The sequence below is a fragment of the Thamnophis elegans genome, chromosome 8, assembly GCF_009769535.1.
Source record: "Thamnophis elegans isolate rThaEle1 chromosome 8, rThaEle1.pri, whole genome shotgun sequence".
Taxonomy (NCBI): Eukaryota; Metazoa; Chordata; class Lepidosauria; order Squamata; family Colubridae; genus Thamnophis; species Thamnophis elegans.
Window position 1 is genome coordinate 25,522,714 of NC_045548.1, and position 12,586 is coordinate 25,535,299.

The window sequence follows — 12,586 nt, forward strand, 5'->3', positions numbered from 1 at the left end:
AAAAATAGTCATATGCTATGTAGCATCAAGTTATTGCAAATCAATTATTTAACTATAAATTAGAATATTTGCCTACCATAATAGAATGACAGTAATAATTCTTAATAAACCTCTATCACTTCTATAGCACAGAAGTGCTCAACTACGTTTTATTGTATGGTTGTTAAACTATAATTCGATTGTTTTATTAGGCAGAAATTGATCCTTTGATTTATGTTGTAAGTCTACAATTGTACAGATTCTTAAATAATGTCCTGTAGAAAATGAAAAGAGAAGCAAATTATCATTACCAAAATATACATAAATGAATGGATTTGTGAAAAGTTTGCTTTAAAAAAATTATTTTTCTAAGTATTTAAAAATTAGATAATTATTGCCATACACAAAAAGGAAATTCTGGTGTTGTTTTCCAAATTTGATGTGTATGGTAGCATGAAACTGATTTCTATAGCTTAATGTTTATTTTTAACTAGATATTAAATCAGATATTTGATTATATATTAACAATATCTATAATGGTATGACATTTATGATGGCAGTGTGAATACTGAGAAAATATGACAAAGTAATATTTAAGTTTTAGAACATTCCTTAACTCTGGTTTCCAGGTATTGCTATGCCACAACTCTTTATCATCCTTAATAATTGGTTATGCTCCATGGGATGCTAGAAATTATAGCATCTGGCTAGCCACAAGTTCCTCATTCCTGCTTTAGGGCATACTCATAATGTCTATAAATTCAGACTATAAAATAACCTAATGGTATCATCTAAACCTCCTAGATTGCACTCCTACACGATGTTGGTAATGGAAATGAAAGGTCTAAATGCTTTCCATTAAAATGTATCGGGAAAAAAGACATGAAAAAAAGAAGAGGCTTTCAAGCCTTTTCCAATATTGCATATTAAAGTTGTTAAATCTAAGGATAAGAAAGAGAAGGTGGGAGAGGTAAGCCATTCAACTGTTTGTCTTCTTCAGCCTAAATCAATAGAATCCTGGACTAGTTTCATGCTTGAGTATTTAAATCATTTATAAGGGAATCGGTCAAAATCTTTGATTCAGAAGTCAGTTCTACTGTTATAATGGCATGGGTAGGGTTTTATTTTAGTGCAGTTCTTTGTGTTTCCTGGCATCTGTTCTAGGGGAGGGGGACTGCCCACTACAGAAGTGGTGCTGCAGCTAGTGATGGTGCTAATGTTGTGAATTGAAGAGAAGACAGGAAATGATAAACATTGCCTCCATCTACTAACAGAAACAATACAGGGCGGGGCATAACCTTTTCCTAGGGGGTCACAGCAACACTTGTAATAACAACACAAATAATTCATACACCATTCGAAAGCCCATCAAAAACTGAGTTTATTGACACGATTTAATAGTCAGTATGACCACCATTAGCCCTTCGAACAGCATTCAAACGAGGTGGATAAGAACACAACAAATCTTCAAACAGTTCCGTTCGATTTTCCAGATTTTTCAACACAGTTTCCAAATTCATTCTCAAAGTTTCAACTGAATATCGATTTTGACCTTGCTCCTGAATCATCAGAGCTTCCACTTCATCCTTAATTATGGCCCCAATGTTCTCTGCCGGATTGAGATCTGGCGAATTTCCCGGCCAGACGTCATTGCCTCAAAATTCGACATTGTTTTCCTTTAACAATTGCTGAGTCGCATTTGCACGCATGCAAGGAGCTTTGTCATGAAGAAAGACAGCCTCACCAACCACCAAGACATTGTCTGGATCACTGAGAAATGGAATGACATTCTCCAATAAAATTTTCTCACGGAAATAACTGCCATCCCAGGATTCCCCTTTATCCTTCAAAACCCAATGCAGTTTCTTGGCTGTGAAAATGACGAAAATCCCGATGCAAGTCGGATTGCGAACGATTTGTCGATATCGTTCATGTTTGGCGATGTCGTCGACGTCTTTAGCCCAAATTCGATCGTTCTGGAAATTCGGTTTTCGAATGGCATAAACGAAGAATTCGTCAGATGGCGCCAAATGAAGAAAATCTTCCTCGGTCCATTCAGACAACCAATCGCACAACCAAAGCCGATCTTGAACGTGTGTTTGAGTTTTCAATGGTTTGCAAATGATGTGGAATGGCTTCAAACCTTCTTGTTCTCGATATCGGCCGATTGTCCTTTGATCAACTCGTTTTCCACGAATTTGAAGGATTTCTTGGGCCACTTTTCGGTTTCCTTTTCGTTGTTTGCGACTGCCAGTTGCAATGATGGCTTTGCTTTCTTGGGACAGTTGCAGAGGACGCCCTTCTCCAAATTTTGTGAAACATTATTGGGCTGTTTTGTTCCAATTATCAGTAACCCAATCCGGATGACGTTTCAATTTGTTTGCAATCCATTTTCGATTGATAAACGTCGCTCCAGCATCGCGAGCCTCTCGAAAGGCAATGCATTTTATTCTGTCAATGATCCTTTGTTCTTCCGAATCGAATTTTCCAGCCATTCTTAAAGCAAATTTAACATTTAATAGCTCATTCAATTCAGTTTTTTATGGGCTTTAAAATGAGGTGTCGCGGAAGTTGTAAACTGCTGTCGATCTTGCTGTGACCCCCTAGGAAAAGGTTATGCCCCGCCCTGTATGACTGGAATTCCCATTCTGTGAAATGCACCATCAGGATAAAAGAGTAAATCTTAATGATAAAGATCCATTTCTCAAGTACCAACTCTACTACCTAATGACTGATATAATCTATTGCACAGCTACTATTTATATCCGTGTTTGACAATTATCTCTCAATCAAGTTTCTTCTGCAGAAAACATCTATTACTCATTATTGAACAACAGCTCTAAAGTTGACAGCTATGCTGATATTGTCCAAAATTGCAGCTATGGATTGAAAAAGATACCTTTTGCTCCTCAAAAGCTCCTGACATATCATCACAGAGTAACAACATATAGGAGTATGTATATATGTCTGTCTGTCTGTATGTCTGCTGTATGTCTGTATGTATGTGTATGTGTGTGTGTGTGTGTGTGTGTGTGTGTGTATATATATATATATATATATATGTATATGTATATGTATATGTATATGTATATGTATATGTATATGTATATGTATATGCATATGCATATATGTATATATGTATATATAAGAGTATATATATAGGAGTACATATAGGAGTACAAATTGATAAAAAGTTGTAAAATACAAATTGAAAGAATCATTTTTATATCAAGATGCAGCTGATGAAAAGCAGTGTCGGGATGCAGATCTTATAGTTAAGTATAGATAATGTAAGCTTCTATACATATGCAACTGTGAATTCTGAAAAACCTCTTTCAAATAATTTTAAAATAATAATTAATTCTTGGAATGGTGGCATATTATCAAAATATTATCTTTAAAATTGACATTGATTTATTTTGTAGTGTTAAAACCATTCAATGAACAACACAATGCAATATCCTAACTCAAAGGAAAAGAGGGAATAAAATTCTTCCTCAATTTTTATAGATTTGTTAAATGTTATATCTTCTATCTTGAAGATAACCTGTTGGCCTAGCAGTGTGAAATTTAAAATTTATGAGGCTTACAACATTAATAAAAAAGGAATGTCCATGGAAGAAAAATATGTGACCTTGATTTAAAGTGATAATAGTATTAAAAACTGTACTAGAAACTTGTTAAAAGTTTAAATTCTCATAACATTCCATAAAAGTATGCTTACTAGTTCTCAGATAACACCCCCCCCCCCAAATCCTCATAATTAACATGTTTGTTTCATATTCTTCTTTGTTGGACTGAATGCAAAGAAAAAAGGAATTTACTACATAATTGAAACGGAGGTTGAACCTCTTTTCAATGCCTCAATTTTAAACTGAAAGCAGACAATAGTAATTTAATTTTTATATACTCAAGACTTATTTACATATATGAGAATGATAGAAACTCACATAGCAAATTGAATGAATCATCCAACATTAGTATAAAATATTTTCTTTTTATATTCTGCAAATGTATGCAGATAAGGTTTAATTAAATGGGTGGTGGAACTGAAATACAAGCTAAAAAACAATTTCAAATTGATGTTCCAAAATTCTTTAAGCAAGTTCATAGAATGAGCTGTCCATATTTTATATAATTAATAAAGACTGCAATAGTAAATGAAATTATCTTTCCAAAAGCTAACAATTTGCTGTTGAGGATCACATTAAACATTAGCAGCTTGTTTCAGAAAATTGTACATAATTGTTTTTTTAAAACACTTCTTAAATTCATAATGCCATGTAGTTATTTTCTGAAGATGCCAGAAATGTAATTGAAGTGGACAGAATCCAAATAAAGTTAAAACAGAAATCAGCATTCTAATTTCATATTTCTTCTAGGTGAAATGATAAATGGAGGTATAAATTGTAAACAGGCAATAATGTGCTAGAATTTGTGCTTACTTTCTTTCTGCCTTTTCCCTCTATCTATCAGAGGAATTAAAGATTTTTATGTGACAGAACTGATGTATTGATCAATAACCCAACAACAATCATTTATACTGAAAAGTTTAGAAGAGTTCCAAGAAACTGCATTAACCATGCCAGATAGTTACAGCAGAATCAATAGACAGTCATTGCACTTAGTGAAGAGCATAAAGTACAGCTACATTTTTCTTACTCAGAATGAATACAGATTAAAGAAACAATCAGCTGAGAAAGTCTGTTGCTTCAGAGTCCCTTGGAATTTATTTATTTATTAATAAGATTTATAGGCCGCCCAATCCCGAGGGACTCCGGGCGGCTTACAAAAAGAGAGAAAAAAAGAAATAATAAAAAATAAAAAGGACAGATTTAAAATCACCACGCATACATTCGTTCTGATCGGGGCTGGACCTCAACAGTAAGGTCAACAGCCCCAAGCCTGCCGGAATAGCCAGGTTTTAACAGCTTTTCTGAAGGCCATGAGAGTGGGTAAGGTCCGGAGAGGGGGTAGCTCATTTCAAAGGGTCGGAGCAGCCACAGAGAAGGCTCTCCTCTGGGGAGCTGCCAGCCGACATTGTCTGGCTGACGGCATCTGAAGGATGCCCACCCTGTGGGATCTCACCAGCCGCTGGGAGGTGTGTGGCAGTAGGCGGTCTCGCAGGTACGCTGGCCCTAAGCCATGTAGGGCTTTAAAGGTGATAACCAACAACTTGAATTGCATCCGGAGACCAATAGGTAGCCAGTGCAGCTCGCAGAGGATAGTGTAACGTGGGTGTACCTAGGTACACCCAGTATCGCTCGTGCGGCTGCATTCTGGACTAGCTGCAGTCTCCGAACACTTTTCAAGGGTAGCCCCATGTAGAGCGCGTTGCAGTAATCCAGCCTTGAGGTGACTAGGGCATGAGTGACCGTTGGAAGTGCCTCCCGATCCAAGTGGGGCCGCAATTGATGCACCAGGCAAACCTGGGCAAAAGCCCCCCTGGTCACAGCCGACAAATGGTGTTCCAGTGTCAGCTGTGAATCCAGGAGGACCCCCAAATTGCGGGCCCTCTCTGAGGGGTGTAAGGGTCCATCAAGGATGGACTGTCTAGGCTGTCCTTCGGGGGCAAAATCCACAGCAACTCAGTCTTGTTGAGATTGAGTACGAGTTTTTTTACCCCCATCCAGATCCTGACAGCTTCCAGGCATCGGCACATCACATCCGCCACTACACTGAGCTGGCACGGGGCAGAGAGATACAATTGTGTATTGTCTGCATACTGATGGTACTTAACCCCGTGCTGTCGAATGATCTTGCCCAGCGGCTTCATGTGTATGTTAAATAGGAGGGGGGACAAGACCGAACCCTGTGGCACACCATATTTAAGGGCCTAGGGGTTGACCTTTGCCCCCCGACCAACACCGACTGTGACCTGTCGGGAGAGGTAAGAGGAGAACCACCGTAGAACGGTGCCTCTCACTCCCACCTCCTCCAGCCGTCGCAGAAGGATACCATGGTCGATGGTATCAAAGGCCGCTGAGAGGTCAAGAAGCACTAGGATAGAGGAATGTCCTCTATCCCTGGCCCGCTAGAGATCATCGGTCAGTGCGACCAAAGCGGTTTCGGTGCTGTACCCAGGCCTGAAACCAGACTGAAAGGAGTAGATAATCTGCTTCATTCAAGGTCCCTTGGAGTTGAAGCGCCACCACCTTCTCAACAACCTTCCCCCAAAAAGGAAGGTTGGATTAGATTAGATTAGAAGGTTTATTTATATGCCGCCGTTTTCCCTTGGGGGACTCAGGGCGGCTCACAATCCAAAAAGGAAAGGGGGGAAAACAGACTCTTTACATATAAGACAATACATAATTAAAACACAACATTCATACCATTCGGGGGGGTTACAATCTTAGCCCCAGGCCTGACGGGATAGCCAGATTCTGAGGGCTGTGCGGAAGGTCTGGAGAGTGGTGAGGGTACGAATCTCCATGGGGAGATCGTTCCATAGGGTCGGAGCTACCACCGAGAAGGCTCTCCTCCATGTGGTTGCCAGTCAGCATTGACCAGCAGATGGAACTCGGAGGAGGCCTAATCGATGAGATCTAATAGGTCGTGTGGAGGTAATTGGCAGTAGGCGGTCTCTCAAGTACCCAGATCCACTACCATGGAGGGCTTTATAGGTGACAAGTAGCACCTTGAAGCGTATCCGGAGATCGACAGGTAGCCAGTGCAGCTCGCGGAGGATAGGTGTTATGTGGGTGAAGCGAGGTGCACCCACAATTGCTCGCGCGGCTGCATTCTGGACTAGCTGAAGTCGCCGGATACTCCTCAAGGGCAGCCCCATGTAGAGCACATTGCAGTACTCCAGCCTAGAGGTCACAAGGGCACGAGTGACTGTTGTGAGAGCCTCCCGGTTCAGGTAGGGGCGCAACTGGTGCACCAGGTGAACCTGGGCAAATGCCCCCCTGGTCACAGCTGACAAGTGGTGTTCAAAAGTCAGCTGTGGGTCCAGAAGGACTCCCAAGTTGCGGACCCTGTCTGAGGGGTGTAATGCTTGACCCCCCAGCCTGAGCGATGGAATACTTGCCAAATTGGTGGGAGGGAAACACAACAGCCACTCGGTCTTATCTGGGTTGAGCACGAGTTTGTTAGCTCTCATCCAGTCCCTAACAGCTTCAAGTCCCTGGTTCATCACGTCCATCGCTTCATTGAGTTGGCACGGGGCGGACAGATACAGCTGAGTATCGTCTGCACACTGGTGGTATTTTATCCCGTGCCGCCGAATGATCTCGCCCAGCGGTTTCATGTAGATGTTGAAAAGTAGGGGGGACAAGACCGAACCCTGCGGCACCCCATATGTTAGAGGCCTAGGGGTCGATCTCTGCCCTCTAACTAACACCGACTGCGACCTGTCCGAGAGGTAAGAGGAGAACCACTGCAAAACAGTGCCTCCCACCCCCACCTCTCGCAGTTGTCGCAGAAGGATACCATGGTCGATGGTATCGAAAGCCGCTGAGAGGTCAAGGAGAACCAGGATGGAGGCATAGCCTCCATCCCTGGCTCTCCAGAGGTCACTGGTCAATGCGACCAAAGCGGTTTCTGTGCTGTAGCCAGGCCTGAAGCCGGACTGGAATGGGTCAAGATAGCTAGCTTCCTCCAAGGCCCGCTGGAGCTGAAAGGCCACCACCTTCTCAACAACCTTCCCCACAATGGGGAGGTTGGAGACTGGACGATAATTGTTAAGAACGGCTGGATCCAAAGATGGTTTCTTCAGGAGGGGTCTCACCACCGCCGCTTTAAGTGTGGGGGGAAAGACCCCCTCCCGAAGGGAGGCGGTAACAACTGCCTGGATCCAGCCCCGTGTCACCTCCTTGCTATTAACAACCAGCCAGGAGGGGCACGGGTCCAGTACACATGTGGAGGCACTCACAGCTCTCATGGCCTTGTCCACGTCCCCAGGGGCAACATCCTGAAACTCAACCCAGCGATGGTCTACCAGATTATCCCCCTGTGCCTCGGCTGGATCTGCAGAATCGGAGTCCAACTCCGACCGAAACCGAGCAACTTTGTCCGCTAAGAACTGGAGGTAATCCTCAGCCCTACCCTGCAAGGGATCCCCCGTATCCCTCCTATTTAGGAGGGAACGGGTTATCCTAAACAGGGCGGCTGGGCGCGACTCAGCGGAGGCGATCAAGGTGGCAATATAAGATCTTTTTGCCGTCCTAATTGCCCTGATGTAATCCTTGATGCACGATGTTAGAAGTGCTTGGCTCGATTCGGATTTGTTGGATCTCCACAAGTGCTCTAGGCGTCTCTTCCGGCGCTTCCTCTCCCGGAGTTCCTCGGTGAACCAAGGAGGCCTCCTGGATCCACAGCCTCGGAGCGGCTGTAGTGGCGCAATCCAGTCAAGAGACTCCGTTGCTGCCGAATTCCAGGCAGCAACCAGGGTCTCCACCGGACTGTGGGCGAGAGTATCAGGAATAACCCCAAGCTCCGTCTGGAACCTCAAGGGGTCCATAAGTCGCCTGGGGCGGAACCACCTGGTCGGTTCCTCCTCCCTACAGTGGAGGTTTGGCCTCCGAAAGTCAAGCCTCAGTAGGCAATGGTCTGACCACGACAGGGGTATGATCTCACTGCCCCTCAGACCAAGATCACAAGTCCACTGCTTCGAGAGAAATACGAGGTCGAGTGTGTGACTCGATGAATGGGTTGGGCCCCGAATTACCTGGGTCAAGCACATGGCTGTCATGGAAGCCATGAACTCCTGCGCTCCGTCAGAGTGTTCACTGAGCGTGGGTAAATTGAAGTCCCCCAGAACCATAAGCCTGGGGAACTCAACTGCCAGCTCGGCTACTGACTCGAGGAGCGAGGGGAGGGCTGCTGCAACGCTGTTGGGAGGCAGGTACGTTAACAGCAAACCCACTTGACCCTTGAGGTCCAACTTCACCAGCAGGGACTCACACCCGACAAGCTCCGGAGCAGGGATCCTACGAGGTACTAGAGACTCTCGGATAACAATAGCCACACCTCCACCCCTTCCCTGGGCTCTCGGCTGATGGAGCACCTGAAAACCTTCTGGGCACATCTCTACGAGGGGGACTCCTCCCTCCGGGCCCAGCCAGGTTTCAGTAATACATGCCAGGTCTGCCCTCTCGTCTAAAATTAAGTCCCGGACGAGGGGAGCCTTGTGAACTACAGACCTGGCATTTAGCGACAACAGCCTGAGACCAGGGTCCTGATTACTCGCGCCATCTGGCCTTGGAGTGGGTCTCATAGGGCCGGAAGGAGGGATCTCTATGACGTAGCGAGCCCTCCTTCCCCGGTAATGGCCAGCCCTAAGTATCGACCTGGAGACAGGTCGATACTTCTTAAGAATAGCTGGGTCCAGAGAAGCCTTTAATGGTTGCGGGAAAGACCCCTCCTGCAAAGATGCGTTCGTAATCATCTGGAGCCAGCCTCGTGTTACCTCCCTGCTGGTGGAAACCAGCAAGGAGGGGCATGGGTCCAGTAAACAGGTGGAGGCACTCATCGCTCCCATGGCCTTGTCCACTTCCTCAGGGGTAACAAACTCAAACTCATCCCAGTAAATCTGACTGAGACTCTCCCTCGGCATCTCAGCTGGTACTGCCCAAGTAGAGTCCAGGTCCGCCCGAATCTGAGTGATTTTATCCGACAGAAACTGAATGAACTCCTCAGCTCCTCCCTGCAGGGGTTCCCCCGCATCCTCACCTTTTAGGAGGGAGCGGGTCACCCTAAACAGGGCGGCTAGGCGAGATTCCGCGGATGCAATAAGAGCGGAAAAATGTGTACATTTTGTCGCCCGTATCACCACTAAATAAGTCCTGATAAAGGCTCTTAATAGTGTTCGGTCAGATTCGGAGTTACTAGCCCTCCAGCGTCACTCTAGGCGTCTCTTTTGGTGCTTCATCTCCCAGAGTTCGTCGGTGAATCAAGGTGCCCTCCTGGATCCACTGCTGCGGAGAGGCCACAAAGGCGCAATCTGATCCAGTGCCTCAGCCGCCGCAACATTCCAGGCTGCGACCAAGGATTCTGTCAGATTGTGGGCAAGGGAGTCAGATATCCCTCCAAGCTCCTTCTGAAATCCTTCCGGGTCCATCAGGCGCCTGGGGCGGAACCACTTAATCGGCTCCACCTCCCTGCAATGGGGCAGTAGCATCCTAAAGTCAAGCCTCAGCAAGGAGTGATCTGACCAGGACAAGGGCGAGGTCTCTAGTCCCCTTAATTCAAGATCACGTCTCCACTGCCCCGAGAGAAATACAAGGTCGAGTGTGTGTCCTGCTCTATGAGTTGGACCCTGTACTAGTTGGGTCAAGTCCATGGTTGTCATGGAAGCCATGAACTTCTGCGCCCCGTCAGAGTGTTCACACAGGGATGGCAAGTTAAAGTCCCCCAGTACCATTAGTCTCGGGAACTCCACCGCCAACCGGTCTAGGATCACAGGTAGGTACGTCAGGAACAAGCCCAATTGAACCCCTAAGTCCAACTTCAGGAGGAGAGACTCACACCCCACAATCTCTGGGGCAGGGATCCTGCGGGGAGCTAACGACCTTCGGATGATAACTGCTACTCCCCCACCCCTTTTCTGGTGTCATAGTTGGTGGAGCACCTGGAACCCATCTGGGCACATTTCTGAGAGGGGGATTCCTCCCTCTTGGCCCAGCCAGGCTTCAGTTATACATGCCAGGTCTGCCTCCTCATCTAATATTAAGTCCCGGATGAGGGGAGCTTTATTTACCACAGACCTGGCATTTAGCAACAGCAACCTGAGACCAGGGCCCTGATCTCCTCTGCCACCAGCCTGAGGGGCCGGAACAAGGAATCGCTGTGATATAGTTCTTTCCCGGTAATGGCTAGCCCTACAGCTCCCGTCATATCTGCCCCTCCCGGTCGTAACCAAAATGCTCCGACCCTCCCCCATCCCTGTAGACCCCTACCCCTCTCCAATGGCCCCCATTCTTCCCGGCAGGCCGCACGCACCATTCATTCCAGGACGGGGGGCGAATCTGGGCCCCCATCCACTTCTGCTTCTGCACTCAGTGGAGGAGGCTCCAGGTCGCACACCCGGTCCTATCATATACACCAAGCAGCCACTCTCCTCATACACACCCCACAATAATCATTAAAATACAATACAATAATATAATAAATTAATTAAGTTTAAAAAGTGGGCACATTCTCTCTCACATTCATACATTCATACACTCAGCAAACAGGCTAAAAACGCAGTTCTTAAATCTGCAAGGGTGGTTAGCGCAAGTTCGAAGTGGCTGGGACCGGTAACAGTTTGGGAGAGAGGGGTTCCTCGCTCTCGCTCTTCTCTCCTGCGGGGTCCGGAAGAATGCAAAAAATCCGAAAATCTGAGGTGGCTGGGGGGGTTGGCGCCAGTTGGGGGGGGCAGGCTCCCCATCCACATCCTCCTCGTCCCCTGTCCTCTCCTTCTGCGAGGGCCGTGTGTCATAGGGTATGTATGTATGTATGTATGTATGTATGTGTGTGTGTGTGTGTATGTGTGTGTGTGTGTGTGTTGCATTTGTGCTGATAAATAAATAAAGGGAATACCAGGGGTTGTGACACAATACATATACATATACATACATACATACATACACACATACATACACACACACACACACACACACACACACACACACACACACACACATATATCCAAAATCAATATCCTAATTAACAACTAAGAGCTACACACAACCAGGCACCATATAAATATAACATGTAGAATAGCCCAGTGCACATATTTTGGAGAAAGAAAAGTTCCTTGATGGGGTCTAGCATGAACAAGCTTGCAAGAACAAAACTTTGGTCTTGGTGACCGACTCAGATTGGATCCTGCATAAAAATTCATATCACTGAAGGAAAAGCATCTGCATAGTATTTCAAGATTTGCAAAATATTTAACTTGGATTATTTTGCTGTATCTCTTACCGCAATTCTGCAGCATATTATTAATCTTATCATATTGAAGATTAGGAGATTGAGGCTGAAAAACTACTTGGCCAAACACTATTTAGTGAACATTCCTTCTTCCTTCCTAACCTGATTATAATCTAATTCAATTTTTAAATTTCCTAGCATGTCACCTGATTACCTGAAATAATGGTGATTAAATCTTCAGTTGCAAGACAGATTAGTTATAGAAAACACAGTTGCAAAGGATAAAGTAATGATGCACTCTTGAACTCATACCACTGCAATAAGTAATTACCTTGTAGAAGTAAAGAAACCACCCACATAAGAGAACTACAGCTTTGTTCTTTATTTTCAAAGACTAAGGTCTGAAATCCTGCACATAATACCTGAGTGCTCTACATCAAAGGATTTTCGTATTCGTCTGCCATTTAGTTTAATTAGAGATAATGCAAACATGGATTTAAACTGTGCTGAATTAGGAAAGATCTCCAGAAAACACTGTCAAGGAATTAATCAATTCTGTTTTAATCTTGTACATCTTCCCCAACATCACAATACCTGACTGGTGCACCTCTGCTTTGTGCAGGCTTCAACAGAACCGTCACGGTACTGTCCGTTTGATTTGAAGGTGTTTCCAACTCATAGGGTGGCATAGAAGGTGCTAGACAAACAAGAACACATGAAACAGACTCATTTAATTTGTCCCTTTCATATC

The 12,586-nt window shown here is 45.0% G+C and overlaps 1 protein-coding gene across 1 annotated transcript in view; it reads right to left on the minus strand.

Annotated features, from left to right (window-relative positions):
* The window catches only part of PTPRM (protein tyrosine phosphatase receptor type M), a 495,619-nt gene that overhangs the window by 200,095 nt on the left and 282,938 nt on the right, over positions 1-12,586 (minus strand). The window contains 1 exon segment of the mRNA XM_032222734.1: positions 12,430-12,532. Coding sequence (XP_032078625.1) covers positions 12,430-12,532 — 103 coding nt within the window.